The sequence below is a fragment of the Mchenga conophoros genome, linkage group LG1 (assembly GCF_057382185.1).
Source record: "Mchenga conophoros isolate Kocher_MC1m ecotype Shallow Benthic linkage group LG1, M_conophoros_male_GT1.1, whole genome shotgun sequence".
In the NCBI taxonomy this organism is placed as follows: Eukaryota; Metazoa; Chordata; class Actinopteri; order Cichliformes; family Cichlidae; genus Mchenga; species Mchenga conophoros.
The window spans coordinates 16,466,844-16,489,282 of NC_140526.1; the positions used below are offsets into that span (position 1 = coordinate 16,466,844).

The 22,439-nt window shown below is 38.8% G+C and overlaps 2 protein-coding genes across 3 annotated transcripts; both read right to left on the minus strand.

Moving 5' to 3' along the window:
* Positions 1-1,626: 1,626 nt before the first annotated feature.
* srgn (serglycin) lies at positions 1,627-7,744 on the minus strand. 2 transcript variants are annotated; one of them, XM_085267978.1, is made up of 4 exons: positions 7,585-7,744; positions 5,881-6,022; positions 2,462-2,697; positions 1,627-2,350 (listed from the first exon to the last, which is right to left on the minus strand). In XM_085267978.1, the coding sequence occupies exons 1-4, from the start codon at positions 7,637-7,639 to the stop codon at positions 2,250-2,252; spliced, it is 534 nt and encodes a 177-aa protein (XP_085124104.1). In that variant the 5' UTR covers positions 7,640-7,744; the 3' UTR covers positions 1,627-2,249. The 2 variants fall into 2 exon arrangements, with proteins under 2 accessions (XP_085124104.1, XP_085124108.1); XM_085267982.1 differs by having other exon boundaries at positions 2,501-2,697; positions 7,585-7,743.
* A 5,479-nt stretch (positions 7,745-13,223) lies between these two features.
* Positions 13,224-21,713, minus strand: kifbp (kinesin family binding protein). The gene is made up of 13 exons (XM_085267989.1): positions 21,186-21,713; positions 20,789-20,887; positions 20,556-20,635; positions 20,410-20,468; positions 20,147-20,271; positions 17,788-17,881; positions 17,416-17,528; positions 17,006-17,155; positions 16,655-16,729; positions 15,309-15,471; positions 15,027-15,201; positions 14,764-14,949; positions 13,224-14,604 (listed from the first exon to the last, which is right to left on the minus strand). Exons 1-13 carry the CDS (start codon positions 21,696-21,698, stop codon positions 14,466-14,468), a joined length of 1,971 nt encoding a protein of 656 aa, XP_085124115.1. The 5' UTR covers positions 21,699-21,713; the 3' UTR covers positions 13,224-14,465.
* Positions 21,714-22,439: the final 726 nt, after the last annotated feature.

Genomic DNA, 22,439 nt, shown 5'->3' on the forward strand with positions numbered 1-22,439 from the left:
TCTATAGATTTAGCTTTATTGCCCAACCCCCATTATAAAAAACTATTCTTAAAGGTTTGCCTGATTAATTAAAGATTATCCTGACTTACTATAGCTTCTTGTCGTTCCAGGTGTTTGCAAAACGTCTAGTTCAGCTATACTTAATTGGAAAAAACCCTGACGTGTGTAAGTCAGTATCAGTGGTGTAAAGCGAGGTGTGGATTTGCTGGCAAATATGAGGCATGTTTTGTAAGGGCAAAACCAAACCAAAAGATAATGCAACCTTAGAAACCAAGCGGGCTACACGGCGTGGACATGGCAGAAGCACTGACACAGCCAGTAGCATGTCTACAGGAAGGCAACATTTAAATGCGCTACATCAGGGGCAATTCCAAGCCCCAAGGGCCAGTGTCCTGCAGGTTTTAGATCTCACCTTGGGTCAATACACCTGAATCACATGATTAGTTCGTTACCAGGCCTCTGGAGAACTTCCGGACATGTTGAGGAGCTAATTTAGCCATTTAAATCAGCTGTGTTGGTTCAAGGACACATCTAAAACGTGCAGGGACACCGGCCCTCGAGGCCTGGAGTTGCCCACCCCTGCGCTACATGGACAAAAGCGTTGGCTTGTTAGCTCTGTTGTGGACACTGACACAGCGAACTGGAGACTGGATGACCAATTCATTCGCGTTATACTCATCATGTTTAGATGGAATGCAATTTCTTGTCGGACAACTCCATGACATCTCAAAAAAAAACAGAGATGTCGTGGTACCCACCTGTCCACACGGATCTTTGTCTGATGATGAAATCTATGTCTCGATCCCAATACGAGCTGCTAAGCCATGGAAACCCACAGTGTGAAGCTCTTGGTGCGTGGTTTTTATGCTGATTTTAACGCCAGAGGAGGTTTGGAGCGTTGCAGTAATGAAGTCAGCAAAGTGTTGGTGACTTTTATCCACTATAAGCTTCAGCATTCATAACTTGGCATGGTCTGCCACTTCATGGCTGAGGAAATGCTTGTACTTTCCAATAATACCACTTAGAATTTATCGTGGCATATCCAGAAGGGAAGAAATAAACAGCTTAGTGCAAAGGTGGCATTTTAGTACAGTACAAAGCTAGCATAGCATGGCAAGGAAATTGATTTCCCCATTGAGACTAAAAACATATGAATTCATATGAAACAAATGAAAATATGAGGAAGCCGTTTTACAGCTGTAAATTAAGTTCAGTGCCACTTGGTGGGCGAATAAATAATTTCAACAGTGTTCTAATATTGGCCACAAATTTAACAGTGGAAAATCTGAAGACAACCTACAACAGAAGTTTGTTTCTGCCACTGAAAAAAAGAATAGAAGTGAATAGAAATTTCAGGCCATTTTCTCAAAAGGAATAAAGTTAGAATTTCAAGATATTTCTCCATTTTGATTATTTTCTCACAAGTCTGAAATTTTGAGATAGTAAACTTAATTTTTAATTATAGATGGCAAATATGTACTTTTTTCTAGTGAAAATAGCTCCTGATGTTGCTTGCAAGTACCGTATAAAAAAATCAAACGCTTGAATAATAGAAGGTACCTCAGTTTAAATTACTGAGGAACTTGACATATATGAAAGCAGTTATGAGAACAGATAACACAGTAGTAGGGATAAAATAAACACTTTATTGGTAGAAGTTTTTTTCAAATTGAAATTACAGAGTTTGTTAAAAATGCATGTGTGTTTATAGTACATATTTCGAATATGTTCTAACTCTGGTTAGGACTTTCTGAACCCATTTCTGAGGGGTTTGTGTCTTGAAGATGATCTCGTTTAAATCTTGAGCCGGAATATTTTTCAATATTCTCAGGTTAGGCATAAAATGTTGCAGGATTTGTGAATAAAGGGATCAAATAATTTAAATAAGTGTTTCTAAGGAACACGTTCCTTAAAACTAAAAAAAATGGCTGGCGTAATGCAATGCATGGACAAAGGCATGCTTTTATTGCACTGGTATTACAATGATTTAAAAGAATATTTTTATTTATATTTAAAAAAGCATTTGAAAGCTTTTTTCCATAGGAAAGCACAATACTGGCACAATTATTTTCACATTGTTTACAGTCGTTGTTTTGGCCTTTCTGAAAATAATTAATAACAATAACACAGAGAGTACAAAAAATGGCATTTGTTTTTTCCCAGCAGGTGGAGTTTACTATAAGCCCAGACAGGGAATCAAATTAGATGCCAGCCTTGTTTATGTGCTTCGGAGTGGTTGGCAGTCCAGTCTACAGCTGCAGAAGGTGGTCTTCTTTGTAATCACGCTCATCGGGTTTTACCTCATCGCTGGTACGCCTGCTGGCGAACAGCCTCCTCAGGTCACTCATATCTTCAGAGGAGAAAGATAAACAAGGAGAAAGATCAAATTACATGGAGAAAACAAAAGAGAAAACACATGGATTCTACTGAATCCATGCGAATCCTGTCCTACAAAAAATACCTTCACTTTCTTTCCAGAGCATGCCAGAACCAGTCTCACCGAGGTTGCTCTTGTCCGCTATGTATGGACCTTCAGCTGCAGAGCCTTCGTAACCACCAGAACCTTCCTCGCCCAGGAATATTCCAGGTGACTCGCTCAGTTTCGATTCCTCCTCCTCTGCCTCCTCCTCGTATTCCTGCTCTTCCTCATCGTCCTCCTCCATTGGTGAATTTTCATCCTCCACAGGCTCTGCCTCCCTGAAAACACATAAGACGTGAGATAGAGAGATTAGCTGATAAATGTCTCTTCTTTCTCTTTCTGCTGCTCCTTTTACGGGTCGCCTCAACAGATCATCTGCCTCCACACATCTAAACCATCTCAGCCTTCCTGCATTTACTTTGCAGGAAGGCTGGATTTTGTGAAGCACTTTGACCACCTCTGGTTCTAAATGTGCTATACAAATAAAGTTGTACTTTGTCTCCCAGCTCCTCTCCCTGAGCTGTCCCTCTGATGTACTCCTTTCTAATCCTGCCCAATGGAAACCTTCACCTCTTCAGCTGTGCCTCCTGTTTTGTGTTAGTGCCAGCATCTCTAAAACATATATAATAGTAGGTCTCTCTACTTTTTGGTAAGCCTTCTCTTTTGCTCTTGCGGCTGTCTTTGCATCTCCAAACTTTGCTCTGATTTGAGACTTTAATATTTGTGTGCATGATAACAACTCCATGAACAGGGATTGAACTGTACTAAAACATCCACATTTTCCTGGCTGAAAGTTTGGGATTTTACTCTAGTCTTTATTTTTTTTTCTTACAACCAGCACAGAACGAGGGAAGCTGTTTGGCAGCAGAGAGCGTGAAAAGCATTTGAGATCTCTAAGACAGCAAAGTGTCTGATAACAAAACTATCGACTTTACAACTTTGAGCTGCTGTTGTTAACTTGCCATCTATGTCTCCACCACTTCAATCGCGTTGTTTCCTGTCCTCTTCTGCTTTTACACTCCTACCAACAACTTGAATTTCATTGTGACTGCATCATTAAGAACATTTCTACAGTCTTGTCGAGCTTGAGCTTGCTTGCGTATTTGCTTTGCATATATCTTTATCAAATGAAATTTAGTTTGAGAATCTGACTTGAACTGCTTCGTCAGTGGGCTTTCTTTTCCAGGTTGTTGAAATAAATAACTTCATATTAACTAATGATACAAGTAATACATATATAATCCTGTGCTTCTCAGATAGGATTATCCAAAGAGCTTGACACATACAAAAACACAAAACAATAGACCAGAAGCAACAGCCCACTTCCTTTGTACACTTCCTTGTGACTTCCCGTTCAAGGCGTGCTGTAAAAAGGACGGCTGCTGCGGAAGCTCCGGTGATTATAAGCAAGCTTCAGCGAAAAGACTCAAACAAGCCAGACGCTGTTCATATTTAGAGGTTTTTTACATTTCATCACAATGTTAACAGCTGAACCTTTTTACCTGCTACCCTCTAACTCTTGTCTTTGTGTCTGTAATGAGTTTATGGCATGTTTTCTATACACACCTGTGAAAACGCAGAACATGTGAAATTCATCCAAGTTTTTATTAAGTTATCTGAAGGTTTGTGTTGTCACAGATGTTTCAGTAACACGATAGAAGGACTCTTACTGAGAAAAATGTAATCTGGCATGTTCACTTTTGAAAGATTTCCTTTATTTTTGAATATAATTTTGTTAACTGAAAGGATTGACATTAAGAGGAACTTTAAAAGAGGAAACTGAGGGCGAAGACCAAGATTGTGATACTCTTACTTTTTTTTTTTAGAGGTCACACATATTAAAATATCAGTTTTTTCACAGACACATTTTATGCTAAACAGAAATTCAAATACATGCTGCTTTTTTACCAGCTCATTAATAAATTTCTAAGTTTAGTAAAATTTCATTAAGTAGGTTTTTAATGTATGTTTTAGAATCTTTATACATAAGCATATGTCCTCCTAGGATACACAGTATACACACATATTACACAGTAAAAATGAATAGTTTTAACAAAGCAGCAGCAAAGATTATAGTACCTGCCGGATAATTTATACAGAAAGAGCAACAATGTAGCAACTGAACTGTTAAAATGTTTAAAAATTAATTTGATACTAAACTATTTAGCTCAATATAAAATTGTGATGATCGTGAAACAAAATCTTCGTGTGTTAACGTAACAATCCATTGTGGACCTTGTGAGAGGAGCACAGCTGAGACTTTTTATGTTTGTATTTTTTTTAAAAGCATAACAAATAATATTTGATACGATTATATCTGAAACTGTTAATATGGAAACTTATTTATTTACTTTTTAAAGTTGAATGGGAAGCTAATCCACACAGAAGTAAATCACAGACAACCTTAAATTTCAATTTTTGATGCTTTTCTTCCATTTTACATTTTTAAGTCTATCATCATACAACACATTTAAAACCATTGATGCCACCACTCAGAGGAACAAGTCACTGAGGACATTAGCGATTTTCATTTGTAATAAAAGAGACTTTATAAAGTGTGGGCTAAAATCCTGCTGAAATATGAAATTCATCATAAAAATGATGAAATGAGCCATTTTTCCTCCGAAACCTACGGACAGTGTCTCTGCATCTGTCTTAATAGCCTGTTGCAACAAGCGATGAGTTCACTTCCTCTGTGCTGAAGTCTGCAGTAAGCAGAGCTCAAGTCTACCTCATGTTTGGAGTCTCTTTTATGATCCAATATATGTGAGTTACTATGTTGATATAATGCAGAATGCATTTTTATTCAAATGTATCTCTTTATACCATAAAATACAATTTTTTTGGAAGTGTCTTAATGTTTTGTGCACTTGGCAACTCTGACCTCCAGGGTATGCACATTTTCAAGATATGTATACTTTGGGTAAAGTTAAAATCATCTAAATTATTTCCTGCGCAGAGAAAGAACCAACATTCCTTGCATTCATTTCAGACTATCAGACATCAGCTCATTTAAGTTCTAAATATTTCTGTGTCTTGTGAAGAAAAAGATCATCAACTGTTGTGTTTTTCTTTCTTTCTTTAGTCCAGCTGTAACCTCCCTGCCCTTTCTCTGGTTACTCTCTTTCTTTATCCCTCCACGTTGTCTTCTATTTTGGCTTTTCTTGGCCACCTACCTCACACTTATATACTCTCAAACGCACAAGATAAGAAAACACACAGGCAAGCATGCAGAGAGAGCCTGCACTGCTCACCAAGGTGACAAAGCCAGTGCAGCATCAGCATTTTTCATATTTAAAGTCAGCTTTTGTCTAAAAACAGCACTCTCTTGTTTTTTTCAGACCCAACTGAACATTGACGTGAACTTGCCGCCACCTCTGTCCTCTGAGCAGCTCACAAATAAAAAAAAAACAAAACTTCACATACCAGATGTGAACAGACTATGACACACGAACACTTACAGATACTCTGCAGCAGAAGCAGGCAGTTTTGATGGCAGATCTGGACTCCACTCCATCTCTGGGCTTTGTTGAGTCACACAGTTGGCCTGGTCACCATCAGGGTTACATCTCATAAACTTATACACAGCAGTCCTTGGTGCTCCTAGAGACAGACAAGTGTAGATAACATTTTATTATTTTGCCCCGTTAATAGTACATTTTACCTTTATTCACACACTCGGGGAACATTTCTGGATATATTTACTGTTCGTGATCTCCACGTTTGGACGTTTTTAAGATTACAACATTAGTCTGTGATGGAATAAAGTAACGGTTTTCTCAAAGGCATTCAGAGCTGTTTATTTTCGTAAGAAATTAGTTAAAATAGGAAGTAGGAGTATTGCAACTTTTTCTCCACGCATTGCAGCACATTGATCGTGGAGGTTGTGTGATGCTAAAACCATTAAGAGTTGAGTCATTCCAACTAATATTAAATATTTGAGAAATTGTAACAAGTATTTGGTTGGTCTGACGATTTGTTTGCCCTCTCTAACTCTTTTTGTAAATTTTTATTAGAAAAGCGCCTGTGCTGCTGAAGCTGTACTGATAATTATTTATTACATCTATACTACTGGCAAAGATAATCTATCACTATCTGTTATTCAGGCAATTAAGATGTGGAAGTTAGACAGCTGGGTTCTTTGCACCACAGGCTTCCTGTCATAAGGCTGTCACAGTAAATATACATGTGAACACTCAGTAGCCACTGATGATAAAATGATGAGTATAAGTGATGGTGTCATGTGCCCATAGTGCTTTTGGGTGTATTGAACACCCACAATAAAATAAAGTCTAGTATTTTTTTTTATATAATCATGCAGCCAAAAGAAAGAAAGAAAGAAAGAAAGAAAGAAAGAAAGAAAATTCTTAGACGACCAACACGTGAAAATCTGCTATGACTGTAAAATTACTTACAAACTTTTTAAGTATTTAACTCAGTGGATAAAAACATAAAAGTCTTATTGCTATCATAAATACAATAAAATCACGTGTACACGGGAAAATATCTAATAGTGTCTGATTAATTGGGGCCTCAGGGGGGTTAAAATGTGGCTGTTTAGTATCGGATATATTTTACGCAAAATGGTTTGTCCATTCCGTTTCACTACTCTCTCTCTCCGTCTCTACATTTATATTTAAAAAGTGTTCAAGAAGTATCGTCGAAACTTAACTCGGAAAATGAAACGCCTTTGTTTTTTTCCGATACCTGGAGTCCTACCATTACATCATGGCATGTTACTGTAAAGCACGCAGCATCTATGTTATGTACATGTATTTTATTTTATATATATACATTCGATTTTATAGGGGTTTTGAAGTCTAATGCTCAACTTGAGGGGATGCTGATCGACTCTGAGAACCCTGGATTGATTAAATGAGTCATAGAGACTTACGGTAATCACAGTATGCTGACGCAGAGTTGTATACCAGTGAAGTGGAACAGTTCCTATTTTTTTGCTTGTCAATCAGAAACCCCCGAGGGCCCTGGGATTCCCAGTGACTTTCTATGTGAGGATGTTCCCGGAAAGCACTTAAGCTGTCAGGATGGTAAACATGTCCACTTGTTGTTTCCTCAACAACCTGACCCGATAAAGTATACTGCGACATCAATCCCGGTAAAAAAAAAAAAAAAGAGGCACAAAGTAGATTTAATTGTCGACTTACCCTTTGTGCTATGTAAGGCGAGGCAGGAGATGAGGAGGAGAAGAATCAGTTTCATCTTGCTCAATTTGTCTCTCTTTAGTAAAACAGGAAAATGTCCTCCTGAAGGCAGTCCCTTTCTGAGCTCAAGCTTCTTTGCGTTGTGAAGTATAACTGTAAACTGCCTCAGACAGCCAAACTCCCCCTGAAGAGGCTCAGCCCTCCGTGTGCGTCATGGTTTCCTGAGTCTTCTTGTGTAGAAAATAAGTGGCTGAAACATCTTCCTGAGTGGAAACTTTTGCATTAGCATCAGATATGAGGTCTGAGTTTGCGCAACTGCAAACTTGGACGAAGGAAATGCCGAATGATAGCAGCAAACATTCAGATCTGTACGATTTTTTATAATGTGAAAGGAAGCGATAATTTACCCTAATTGACTGCCGAGCCACTTCATGTAGAGATAAGGACACGATAGCATCAAAGGGATCTTCTTCTTTCAGATCAACTCCCTTCACTTCAGTTGACTCTGTTCTTTTTACTTCTCTCAGTTCAGTTCACCCCCAAAAAAGTAATTTTACGCTACCTTGGCGCCCCTATGTGCGCGCGTGTGTTTGTGTAAGTGTGTGAGAGATTTCTTTCTCACTTTTTATTTCACCCACCTTACTTCGCTTCACCTAATTTCGCAGAAGCGGAGAAATGGAAAGGGGGACAGAGGTATCATTCAGCAGCTTTAAACCATTAACAGAACCTTTGCTGTGTTAAATTATTTACACTCCAAATGCCACAGCAACAGCCTCATCTCCCGAGATACCAACAGTACTCCCATTATCACTGACCTGTCTGCTCTTCATATGTTTAGCTTGGCTCCTTCAGTGTGAGTTAATGTGGCCTGCCATTCTTTTGATTCTGTGCCTTTTATGTGCCTCACATGTCTGGCAGATGCTTATGTTGGTCAGTAATGCAATTAAATGCATTCACTGTTTTGTTTTCTACAATTTGATGCACTATTTTTCAGGAGGAGGAGAATTTGCTCCATTGTATGTCAGAGGATACATGTTTTATTCAAATAAAATATATATTTTTAAATGATGTAGTCCCGATAACATGTGGATGATCATTATAACACTGAATTGAGCTACTTTTTGAACTTTAAGGATCAACTCTGTCTTTCTCTTTACGGAAGACTGTACAGGTTGAGACAGTTTTGGTTGCTGACATCTGGTGCGTTTCTTAGCCTCAAGCATATAAGGGGATGACTCAGAAGCTAATCAGAGCTGCAGGTAAGCCATATATAAAAAGTTTGTGTCACAAGCTTGTGAGGAGAACACATGTGATTTTAAGAAAGAGTCGTTTCTTTTGAACAAGCTGACATCATTGAACAAATCTTGGATCAGGATGTCATGTCATATTTCAGGACTGATGAACAGCTAAGATAAGTTAAGATAACATGAACAATGAAACACAGATTAGTAAACACAAGATTAGTAAAAAATGCTAGAACATTAATAAGAAATGTGCAAGTCCGGTAGCTCTAATGCAGGTATTTTGGGGGAAATCCAGGTATTAAAATCATGAATAGTAATTATGCTCTCAGACCATACACGTTTGTTGGATGAGCTTTACCTTTGTCAGAAAATAGAAGTAGTGAGAGCTGAGAAGAGTTTAGTTGTGGCTACTCTAAATGTGAAACCAGGGATTGTTAACATTTAAAGTTATTTAATCATTTAAAACTGGAAACAAATCATTAAATATCAGTTTTAGTTAAAAGGCAATATTCAAACACCGTAACACGAAGAAGAAATGTAAGCTTTATTTAAGTCATACTATACTCTACATGTACTGCACGTTTTGAGTACTTAACCTAAATGTAAAAGCAAATTCTGTGTTTTTTTTCATGCTTTGCTTGAATTCTGGGGAAATTATTGATGGTTTCGTGGAAGTTTATTGTAGCTTCAAATTATTCCTGATGAAACAAACTGATAACATGATTGTGGTATCATTAGTGTCACAACATCAGCATGTTACCCCGCCTTACTGCATCAGATGGTGTTCTAATCCCATACACGTTTTCTTGTAAAGTACAAACCGTCCTCAGTTGTATCTGAGAAAAGAAAATAATGAAGAGACTGGATTTCCGCCATTAACAAAAAAAAAAGGGGGTATTTCTTCATCTTCCTTGACTATGCTGACTTAAAGATTTGATTTCCTCATGTGGGTTATATGGAACATCACACCGGGTTGAATTTGTGACGTCTGGATGGACGTTTTGTGGAACAGCCTAACCCAGTGACCCAATGAGCATCTGTGTGGGTGCTTCCGTTCATGTTACTGTCAGCAGTCTTACTCAAATATTTGTTAAGTTCTTAGACAAAGGCAGAAGTGGCACAGTGGCACAAAGACTGCATTCCTTTCTTTGGCTTTGTTGTGTCAAAAAACAAGGGATCAATCATTTTAATTCAGTTCAGTTTAGTGTATACAGTCGTCAGCTTTACAGCAGTTTACTCTTTCCTTCTCTCTCTTCTTTTTCTGCCTGTTTCAGCTGACACATCAGTAGGAAGTGGTAACATCAGTTGCTATCATTTTCTTCAGGAAATGACACACTAGCCCGCCCAGCCTTGCCTCAAACACACACATACGCACAGGCATACATGAACTTATTTATGAGGCTCATATAGCCGCTTACACAATCCTGCTCTTCTCTGCAATACTAAATATTCGAGTTATTTGAAACAAAGCACTGTCTATACATTCACTAACATTTGTTGCAGTGCATGTGTTCCCCTGCACTAGCCAGTATGAACTATATCTGTAAACAGTCATATTTTACAGTCAGCTTGGTTTCTATCCCCACCACTATTGCACTGTGTGGGATTCGAGTCTATTGTCTGGGTGACAAGAGTTTATGGCAACACAGACTGTCTTATTTTTACACTCTCAAACACAGACAGACAGCAAATGCAAACACAGCCATTAACATATGCGCAAATCGACCAGGATCATTTTACCAGTCCAAGTCGGGGTTTGCGTAGTCACTGATAACCATAAGAACCAATTAACCCATTTTCTTTATAGAAATGCTTCTGCTTCTGGATTCGTGAACCATCTCTGTGTCGTAGACAGTCAAAGACAAGAATCTGCAGTGCCATATTGCCTTCCCCTCCTCCTGCTTTGTTTGATCCTAGGAGCGTGCGTACGTCAGGTCTGTGAATGCAAACTGAAACTTAACAGTTTAAAAGAAAGAAAACAAAAAAGGTCCTCGTCAATTTTGCAAGTTCACACACATATCAAAACACACTCATTGGCTTTTGTTTGCTTTCTTTTTGCAGTGTCACCAGTCTTAAGCTCAATCGCACTAATAGAACCAGAGAAAAACATCAGAATGAATCAAATGTTAAAAAAAAATAGAGGTTTAAGGCACTCACTGGGATGATACATTTGAATTACAAATACATTAAACTTACTTAATTTTTGTGCATCACATTTGTTTTAATTGTATAAATGTTTAACCATTAGCTACAATTATTTTCACAGAAATTCTTTCCACTTCATAAAAAGTGAAAAATCTTTCAGACCTCTTTAGGTGTCTTAAGTTATATTCGAATGCTTGGCAATCCTACAAATATATAGTCATGTGAAAAAAATGTTTCCACAGCACTCTTTGCAGTCCTGTGGAAACTAAATACACCCCGTGATTCAGTAGCTTATAAAACCACCTGCAGCAACAATAATTTCAAGTAACTATTTTCTATCTGACTTAATCAGCCTCTCACATTGCTGTGGAGAAGTTTTAGCCTGCATTGTTGCTTCAGATCATTGAGGTTTGTGGGCATTTGTTTATGTACAGCACTCTTAAGGTCCTGCCACAGGATTTCAATCAGTCTGAGGTCTGGACTTTGCAACATTTTGATTCTTTTCTTTTTCAGCTACTCTGCTTCACATTTGCTGCTGTGATCTTCGCGCTGTTGCAGTTTCAGCCAGGCTTTAACTGAATACTTTGGTACACAGAGGAGTTCAGAATCGACGGGGTCCCGTGGCTGCAATACAAGCTCAAATCATCTGCCCTGCATCGTGTTTGACCTTTGCTATGTGTGCCGTTTGATTCTCACCAAATTTTGCATTAACTGTGTATTATAGCCAAACAAACATCTGCACTTTGGTCTCACCTGTCTACAGGACAATTTTCCACAAGTCCTTAGCTTTGTTTAGAGTCAACATTGCACACCAAAGTCATATTCTGCTTAGAGAGAAGAGGCTTCCAAACAAGTAATACGTGCTCCCAAAAGGTTGATTCTGTTCATCTGGACGTAGCGTTTTCAGTGGGGAAAATGTTTCGTCACTCATCCAAGTGACTTCTTCAGTCTCAACCGACTGCAGGTTTCCCCAACCTTATAAACAGTACATTTACAAATAACTGAAACTAGCCAACTGAATGAACCGTGGGCTCATGAACAATGGACCTCACAGTCCATTGTTCATTCAGTGGGCTAGTTTCAGTTATTTGTACATGTACTGTTTATAAGGTTGGGGAAACCTGCAGTCGGTTGAGACTGAAGAAGTCACTTGGATGAGTGGATGACTTGGATTATTTACTTACCTGGATGACTGAGCATGCATCAAGACGGAGTCATACCTGCTCCGTGTTTTTTTTTTTTCATTTTAATGTCTAGAATTATAAAATGTCTGCTTTTTAGAGTTGGTCACTCTTGTCTACATTTGATTAGCAGCACCTGGCTACTCCTGACCCTCTTGATTCCTCTGAAAAAAATCTTGTAAAAACTTTCTTCTCACATGAATGTAAACAAGAACCTGGAATTTCTATGAGCCTGAATATTTCTCCGTAAGTGTGCAGCATTTTCCGCTAAGCGCTCTTGAACAGGTTCTTGCTCACAGTCTATTAGTGGTAATTGTGTGATGCCGAGCAGGTTTGCCAGTGCATGTTTTGACAAGTATTAAATGGAGAGCATGAAAGCAGAAATTGGGCCGTGGTATGCTTTTACATAATGTGATAAAAACACAAATACTCTCTTATGGCAAAGTATTTTTTATTTGCATGCTTGTGGAAGTAGGTTTGCAGGTATGTGGAGCTGACGCAGAGGTTAAAGGATGTAACGATGTTTGTTATTTCCCAAAATAAATGTGGTAAATAGATGTTGGTTCTTTGGAAACATTACGACATGGATTTGTGATACATCACTCTGTGAGGGAACCTATTCATTGTGTTTCTTTCCATTTGTCTGAAACTATGTCGAGTAAGGACAAGATATTTGATGACTTAGTTAAACTCAGATTAACGGTTTAAACAAAAAAGTTAGTCCTCAGTTCTGTGACTGCCATGTTGCTTCACTGCTAGGGAAGATACATAACTGCATATCTGGTTGGCAATCAGTGGTTTGACGGCCCACACATCTGACCTCTGTTGCAACACATTCTAAGGATTCAGCCAACTTCAGTTAACCCCAAATCCATCATGTTTACTGTAAATAGCTTCTAGGAATGAAGCTGTGTCGCCTAACACACTTTAGTTTAGCTGCACATAGTGGTAAATATGTAGCCCTGTAACATGTATAGAATGTAAAACCTCTTGAGGTAAATTAGTAACATTGAGGTATAAATTGACCGGAGTGCAAATGACAGGCGGAAGAACAAAGAAGAAGAAGTATGAACTCGACAAAAAGAAGCGCACATGCACTTTTTTATAGGCGATCACATAGTCACAGTGAAGTCAAGACATTTTAACAGACACAGCTTTAGACATTTCTCTGCATTAAGCAATCGAATAATCTGGCTTAATAGTATAGTCCTTAAAGTCATCGGCACCCAAAATTGAGATAATTTTAGTTTGTTACTCAGAGCCACACCTTGTGTTATATGAAGGCATACCAGAAAAAAGTCGGTTTAACACTTAGGTTGTCACTGCAAGTGAAAAAGAAAAAAGAAAGCAAACCAAAACTCCCCCAAAAACTCAAAAAAACAAAAACATGTTGCTAATGTGGTACAAGTGTGAATTAGCTCATTAGTTTTATATCGCTAATCGCTATATGTTGTGCATAAAAACTGGATGATAAGGTTCCTCAGACAGGAAGAAAAAACTGTCTGAAAAAAATGAACCTCACGTTATACAAATTATAATGTCTACTAAGCTAACACCAGTGTGATCAGGTCCACTCATTAATGGTCATCTTGTCAGTCAGTAGCACAAAATAGATGAACTCTCTTAACGTTACCTCAGGCTGGTCGCAGTACGACATCACACTTATTTCACCATCAGACACTTGTAGTGCACCGAGTGCTTTATAGAAAATAAAGCCACAATAAATTAAAACCAATATGATTAACATTAGAAAGCGTGTATTAATCAGACTAGGGTCAGAGGCCAGAGGGTGCTGGGATAGTAAGAATTTTAAACAAATTACAATTTAACAAAATAAAAAAACAAAACGCTGTTTTCGCAATAGCAGCATCTGATATTTTACTTTTAAACTTACAAAGGCTGTGGCTGTTTGGTTTGTTGTACTCTCTTCCACTGCTAGAGTGAAAAATGAGATCAGATTGTCGCCCATTTGATCCAAAGATGTTGTTTTTTTCATAACATACCCAACCAGTTTTGACTTCTTAGCAATACAAAAGAGACACTTGTGTTTTCTTATGAATGTTTAACAGGATGCATTTTCTTTGTAATGAGACTTAATTTACCACAAAGGCTACTTCACAGCGGCGAGCAGGTATTTACAGCCGGGTATGTATTCAACAGTGAAAGCAGCATGCCCACTGCACAAAAAGAAGCTAATATAAACACAGAAGTCAGTCAGTTTCCATTCAGTTTTTAGATGGGAGTGTCCGATGAGCGCCTAAAAATGATGACTTTAACCGGATTAGTAAGCAAGTGACGTAAAGAGTGTATTCTTTCAGTTGTTTGAGGCCATCCTTGCTTTGAGACGGTTGATTTTGAGAGGAAGGAGGCCGGCCATCTCCTTACTCAGCTCCAGCTCTGTCTCCACAGTGGCTCCTGCCTCAGGGTTGGCCTCACAATACTGCACCACATACCTGCACAACAGGTGGAAGATGGAAAATCAAACATCATGGCAACTAGCAGGATGCAGTTGATCTAAATAAGTCTTTTTCTATTCTATGTTTTGTGCAATCTTAAAGTCCTGCCAACTATTTTTATATCTAACTGCCAAAGTGCTGGGTGAATATTCGTACTTGTAGTTTTCCAGAGATTTGTTTAGGTTGTCCAGTTGAACAGTAGGTGAGGTGCTGATGAGTCGGCTGTGTAGTCGAGCCAATCTGAAGCGTGCGACCAGAGCTGGTCTGAGAACTTCCTCCTCCAGGCGCTCTGGAAATTTTCCTTCTGGAGAACACAGAGAGTCTAAGAACATCTGGAAGTACCTGAAGAGAAGAAGATACAGAAATTACTCAGACATGAGTAAAACAGACCCACAGAGAACAAATAAAAAAGTACTTACTTGGCAGAGGCAGAGCAGAGATGGTTAAATTTCTTAATGGTGTGGTTATCTAGAGACTGTGTGTCTGCTTGTCGGTTGGCCAATGCAAGTTTTAGGTCCATCATTTCATTGTAGGTCTCAGCCAATTCGAACATCAACTGTCTGCGGATCATTAGGTAGTACTGTGCGTTCAAGTCTACAGAGAAGGAAAGACAAGTTAAGTCAGCTAACTGGTCATTTGCCTCTGTTCTTCCTCAACTAAACTTCATTAGAAAAGACATGACAGTGTCTTTAAAGAAGTACCGTTGCAGATCGGCTCCAGCATGTCCACCCTTCGTTTGTGCATCTTGCAGCGCCGCTCCAGATCCTCTTCAAAGAAGGCCAGGGATCGGAACAGAGCACTGTGATCCTGCAAAATCTCTATGTGGTCTGTCACATAGCCATCCATCTGAAAGTAGTCCTTGGCCTTTCAGAGTGAAACAATAGAGATACAGTCAAAAAAAGAAAAGAAAAAATTCCCTTCCTCACGCTTCTCTTTATGAGTGAGTTTGGGTGGGGAACTATTGCTTTTTCTATAATATAAAAGCAACCTTAAAGCCAACCTCACACATTAACCACTGGGTCACAACACCCACGTACACATTTCAGGACCACCAAAAAGTACGGCTTTAAATACACGTTGTGGGTTCAGTGGTTGGTGTTTCTTTCTCACACATGAACAGCAGAAAATATTTGAGCAAGGGTAAACACGAAACTGGGATCAAATCTAACTCAGGATTTTTAGTCTTTAAGATGTGCACTTAATTTTTACATCAGCAAGAAATAAAATGACAGATCAACTGTAACGTGAAATATTACATTGGATACAGTAAGGGTGTCAAACTCATCTTAGACAGTGGGCCACATCCAGCCTACTTTGGTTTTAAGTGAAACAAGTGAAGCTACCCTTTCTGTCAGTGTACAGCCCCATTGAATCCAAGAGTTTCAACAGAAAGTTTCAGGTTTTCTACATGATGAAGAAAGATCGCTGCAGCAAATCCAAGAAATCTGTTAACATGACTTTTTATGACTAAACTGTAAGTGATAGGCATGTAAAATGACAGAAAAATGTGTGTGTTCGTCTGCCTGTGATGAGTGAATGGTTTGTGTTTGTCATATGTATATATATATATATATATATATATACATACACACACACATATATACTTCAATCATAAACAGTGAAAAAACAGGTACTTTTTATCATTTCATTGTTTATTTATTACTTAGTTACTTTGGTTTGGTATTAATGGTCTTTACCACAGAAAGCTGTAAAATTTATGAAAACACCGCTATGCCATTCTTCAGATTTTCCAAAGCCGTCCACTGGGCTGTATTTAGAGGGTCAATTCTGACCCCTGTGCCTTATGTTTAACACCCTTGACATATACAGTAGTATCTTGCAGTGCTGTTTGGGCTTATAAATGCTTGCCAAAAACAAACAAATGTGTGCGTTTGTACGCTGCATTTTCTTATGTAACAGAGTTATATGATTATCTGTACATCTTGTATGGGATTATAGTGAATTATTGTGCAGCCTTGTTGGGGGTGTGTGTGTGTGTGTGTGTGTGTGTGTGTGTGTGTGTGTGTGTGTGTGTGTATACACATACCTGTGTGACATGATTCTGTCCTACCAAGAATACAGATCTGGCCTCAGTGAAGTCCAAGGGGAACAAACACATCACCTGCAAATAAGAAAGCTAATTAATTTGATTGCTCCTTCTGCATTAGCTCGATTATAAATTTACAAAAGGCTATGCTTCATTCTTCCTTAATAGTCAGATTTTTTAACTCTCCCCTCAGTAAAAAAAAAAAAAAAATGAGTGAGACTCTGTAAACACACTGTCTACAAGGCCTGCAGCATCATGCAGAACCAGTAGCATTATTCTTCTTAACAATAATACCTACAATATTTACAGTTTTAGTATCAGCAGAAGAATTATCTGGCACAAGATTCAGACCTTCTCTTCAATGCTAGCAATAGAGTCAAAGGTGTCTTCAGAGCCAAACAGCAGAGCACTCTTCCTGCCCTTTTCTTCTTCTTCCTCCTCACGTCGTCTAGCTCTCTTCAGTTCCTCCTGACGATCGGTATCCAGCTCACCGATGTTGTCCTGAATATGCACAAACACATGCAAACAGACTGCATTTTAAGATAAAAACAAAACACCAGTGCAGATTAAAGATGCAGAAAGAGATAAACACACAGAAAAACAGATGTTCCACATGACAAAATACTCTAAGACCAAGAACGGTCAACTTGACGTGACAGTGCTTAAAAAATGTTTTAACTGAGACATGACATTCTGCTGATAAAGTTTTTGTGGTTAGTGTCACAACAAACACAATAAAGCCACACACATCTATGCAGTACCTCTAGCTGCTTCTTGGCATCCTGCAGGAGGTTCAAACAGTATTTTATCCAACATCTTGCGATCTCTGCTCTCTTCTGTCTAAGATGTTCCCTGCGTTCACTCTCTGCCTCATCTGGGTCAGACCAGAAGAGAAAAAGATGAAAAAGATGTTGAGATATGCCACGAGATAGAGAACCAAGAGCAAATATGTCTGAAGGATGTAAGGATGGCATGAGGGGTTCGCACGGACCGTGCCGAGGACAAGAATTTTAAGTTGTCCGCTTTGGGACACAGTTGCATTTTCTCCTGTTTGACTCAGTGTAGCTGATGATGGGTACAAAAGTAAATGAGCATTAATAAGTATTTCAAATTAAGTTGGTATAGATAATTACTCTCTTGTGCTGCAGCCTCAGAAGGAACCTCGCCTGCCAAATCAGAAATAACAGTAGCTGCTGAGAGGCAGTGTCTGCCTTCCATGTAGCGGCCCTAGAAAACACAAAAGCACAGACAACTACACACTCATTTCTCATCACTTCATCTAAAACAAACTACTGTGACAGGCATGGCAATTAAACCAGACATTAAAAATATGCTTCTGTACATCTGAACCATAAGAAAATACATAAGAGCTGGAGAACATTTAAAAAAAAAAAAAAAAAGCAAGGTAAAGGTTTATTCTCTTTGAACAGAATAAACCTTTCAAGATTTATTCCTTTTAAGGCTTAATCTTGGATATTTCTATAGTAGCAAACAACTACAAAATATGAAGACTGACTCATCTTTATTCAAATAGAAAGTGAAGCTATTGAAATGAGGAATGTCGTTTAGTGTCCGGGGTGGAGGTAGGCAGCATTAACCTGGTGTGTTTTATGTCTGCAGGAGAAATCGGAGCTCCTTGAAAAAGCACCAGGAGATAATGGAAACACCACACGGAGACTTGCTCGCTGTGTGGACGCAATATGAACCAGCGAGCCACTAATGCTGCTTAATTTTACCATGCTGTGTAAAGAGTGGAGAATAGATAAGAGGATAGCTTATCAAGTCAATATTTTTGGCTAACTGGGCCCTGTATAACGAAGTATTTCAACATATTCAGGGTATTTTTCTGTTATCTGAATTTACTTGGCCAGGCGATAAGGATAAGAGCTAAAAAACGAGGCTAGTTATCAACCCACAAAATGAATGCAGTGTCTCCTGCATTTGGTTTTCTAACCAGCGAACTAATCTAAAAGGGACATTTCACAGGTCACATGACTTTTGTTCCACAAAAGTCCCTATGACTGCTGCTTACTCCGGAGATGTTATCAAATGGTGATTAAGAAGCTATAAAGAACAAATAAAATCTAAAAACTGTGCCAGTAAAATCCAACACTTTTGCAAAAACAACAAAAGATGAATGTTGCAGCAATTTGTTAACAGTTAATCGTTAGCGCACAGAGCAGTAAAATAATCATTTTGTTTTTTAGTTGCCGAGTGGCTTCATAGTGCTGTTTATTTCTTAGGTGACAGCTGCACATTATAGCTCGGAAACTTAAAGTTTACTGACCTATAGCCTAATTAAGCCGATGTGCTTAGTTTTTTCGGAAGATCAAATAGGTACTCTGCAATTCAGTCCGTGTAAAAGAGACTTAGCAGCAGATTAGAATCAAGTATAACAACATTTATACATTTTCTAAATCAATAAATTAACATATGCATATTTCTGTGAGACTCAGTTTGAACTTTCAGTGGTCCTAGTAAGGGATGGCTTAAACTGGACATTATTCTCTCAGCTGCAGACTCAATACTGTTTAAGGGTTTGAGAATAAAGACTAAATATAAAAACAGAAATGAAACATAGACTTGATATGATGTCACCAAGGGCAGTGTAGGGGTGCTGCTTTAGGATCAGACAGTAATGCTTACACAACAATGCAACCGTTTTAAAACTGTTCCCTGTCAAAAGAAAATAATACATACAGTAAATCTGCATGTAAGAATCTATATTTATTACTGAATCAGAAACACAATGACTTTAGATGGTGATGAAAAACTTTAGACCAAACCTACTCTGCCTGCAGAGATCCAAGGAATTTTAGGAATGGTGACGCTATGTTCTGGAGAACTGACTGATCAGTAGACGGTGATTTTAGAGCTGTTGATCTCTAATGTGGAACTTAGCCTGCTCCAGACGACGTTACAGTATAAGCTACCATGACAAGTTACTCCGGTAAGAAGTGAAACACCTTTGTAGTGCAGAAAACTCAGGGTTAGTGCTGAAATTAGCTGGATAAGACACAATCTTTCTTCTTACTACAAGCTTCTGATCTGGCTGTGTGTGTACGCTATAGTATGTGATTTAGACTAAACCAGGACGCTAAAAAATTAGATTTTCATCTACACCATTTATAAATCAATAAATTAAGATGTCCTGCACGTGTCCAAAGCATCTCAATCTTGCCTCTCTAACTCAAACCTATATTATATTAATTTCTAATCATGTCCATACTGCTGATGAAAATCTGAGCATCTTCCACTCAGCACTGCCATCAGCTCCAAACACAGCAGGTCTCACTACCATCTTGTTAAACCTCCCTTTTTACTCTTGTTGCCATCATCTGTGACATTCTAAGTAACTCTTATGTGACATCTAGTGGTTGTGAATACTGCATGCAGCACTTTTAAAAGAAAAAGCATTTTATATAACATGCAGAATATCTTAGGTTGCAGATCAAATGTCTATAAACGACTTTAAACTGGCTATATGCTTACCTTAGTGATGTAATACTGGGATAGTGTAGCAGCATTTAGTGCCCACTCCATTGGAGTAAACTGATTTAACTGTAGCTGTCTCTGCAGGGTTGTGTGGCAGTAGGTAGCGGCACGCTCAGTTTGACCTGAGGGACAAAACTATAGTTACTATAGTTATTACAAGTAATTTACATAGCAAATTAAGGGTCAGATGCATTTTCTTGTTGTTTCATCAGTGTAATTTTTTGTGTGCGTGTATTATCCTTAAACAATCTCATACTCACCCAGGTTTTTATAAACTTGAGCAAGGTAGTACATGGTATGGGTGTAGGCCAACTCAAACCTATACACAAGGAAAGCAGAGAGAGACAAAAGGACTAAATAAAAGCAAGGAAATAGCAATAACCTGGAAATCTGCTGTGGAAGTTACCTCTTAATCCTTTCCTGGTGAGTCAGCAGGCTCTCCTCAGCAGCAAAGTACTCTGTCATGTCAGTGGGAGGACTACCATCCTGAAAAAAGAAGGAATTAAATGATGAAGAGGATTTACCTATTGTGATTGCAGCAGCCATACTGTGGGGGCAGCATTACCTTCCTGAAAACTAATATTTCATTCAGTCCTCATTTTTTCAAAAATAAACTTTTATTCAGGAAATCAGCCTTGCCTCCTTCATGTAACGTTGATAGATGGATTCTGCAGTTTCGAGGAAGCCCTGTGCAGTCTCTGTCTCATCCCGGCCTGCCCAGAGGATACCCAGCTGGTTCTGAAAACACAAGGAGACAAGACATGAGCATCAAATGATCATGCATCGTCTGATGCTCCTACTATAGCGGTGTGACTCTTAAAAAAATGTAGCAGTGCTTTATTTATAACGCTTCACAAACACTCTGATGGAGTGTTTTCAAAAATCATCCATAGCATTATAATCACATGTCACAGGGTTAATACATATTCTTATCAGTGATCATACCATAACTTCTGTATGTAGTGTCATTTTTATTTATTTATGCGTTTTAAATAGCAGCTTTGTATTATTGTAAGAAAGAAACGATCAACGTTACCCTAAAGTGGATAAACAGGGACACATTCAGGGACGACACTCTGCATCTCTCCAGCAGCTTCATGCAGTTCATTAGGTGCTCCTGCCCAGCTGGAAGCTCCTCCGTGTCCACATGGTTGACGCCCAGGTAGTATTCCACAGCTCCGAGTTTTGCGGCCCGCAACCCGGCTGGTGAATCACCGCTGAAGCCCTGGCCGAACAGGTCCTCTCTCTGCCCGTCCACCGGCTGCTCTGTCGGCCGTTGGTCGCCGCTCTCTCCGCCGCCCTCCTCTTCACCTTCGCCCGCTTCAAAATTCTTCAGCGAGCAGTATATTTCTCTGAGAAGCTCCCTGGCTTTGTATTTAGAGCGGAAGGGGTCATTTTCTGGGTCGTTTCGTGACTCTATTTCTGTGAGATTTTGGGCGTTCGTGAATTTGTCGCAGATAGCTCTCCATTCGTTGCTGTTGAAGGACGCCATGTTGGTCCTCTTCGGCGTTCTGGCGCAGCTGCGTGCTTCTTGTTGCGTTGCTGCCATCTACCGGAGGTTGCTCTCTCTGGCCATGTGAGTTTCCTTCCTTTGAGTTATTCCTGTTTTACTCCATTAAAAGCATTGCTTGCCTACATTTCGGAGTTCTATTGCAGCTTTAGATTTTAATTACAGTTATGGTCAAATCAAAAGGTCACTTCACTTTAATCATTTTAAAAGAAACATGGATTTTGCTGTCACATTAGCACATTCACATGAGGTGAAACACAACTTTGCACTCCTGTTTATGGCCAACAAGAATAACACACATCAAGCATAATACATACAAAAGATCAATAAACAATAAACAGGCTCAAAGTGTTAATGCTGTCTTATTTTAATAAACAGCACTGTCATATGCAAAACTAGGATGGCAAGGGATCATTTTAGGGTGGCACATGCCACCAGTCTAGATCCGTTCCTGATGTAGGACTGCTTTCACCTATTTATGCAGGCGGTTTCTTAATGTTAAAAGGAAATGTTTCCTTCCCATTGTCAACAAGTGCTTGCTCATAATGGTTCATTTGATTGCTGAGATTATCTCCGCATTATTGTAGTCTTTATCATATAATATAAATTGCCTTGAGGGGTATGTTTTAATTTGGTACCAATAAAAATGGAACTAAAAGATCAGAGTGCCTCTTCAACCACTGGTTATTATAGTGCAAACAAGCTATTTGTTCAGCATTAAATATGGACAAAATGTTATTGCTTAATATAGTATATATCAACTGTTTTCACTGAAAGCCT

Coding starts and splice junctions, on each gene's coding strand:
- srgn (XM_085267978.1), bottom strand. CDS start 7,639: ATGAAACTGATTCTTCTCCTCCTCATCTCCTGCCTCGCCTTACATAGC. Junction 2,698..5,880: donor GCTTCTGCTGCAGAGTATCT/GTAAGTGTTCGT, acceptor ATGTGTTTTCAG/GGAGGCAGAGCCTGTGGAGG. Junction 2,351..2,461: donor GCTCTGGAAAGAAAGTGAAG/GTATTTTTTGTA, acceptor TCTCCTCTGAAG/ATATGAGTGACCTGAGGAGG.
- kifbp (XM_085267989.1), bottom strand. CDS start 21,698: ATGGCAGCAACGCAACAAGAAGCACGCAGCTGCGCCAGAACGCCGAAG. Junction 16,730..17,005: donor TTGCTAGCATTGAAGAGAAG/GTCTGAATCTTG, acceptor TCTTATTTGCAG/GTGATGTGTTTGTTCCCCTT. Junction 15,202..15,308: donor GCTGGAGCCGATCTGCAACG/GTACTTCTTTAA, acceptor CCTTCTCTGTAG/ACTTGAACGCACAGTACTAC.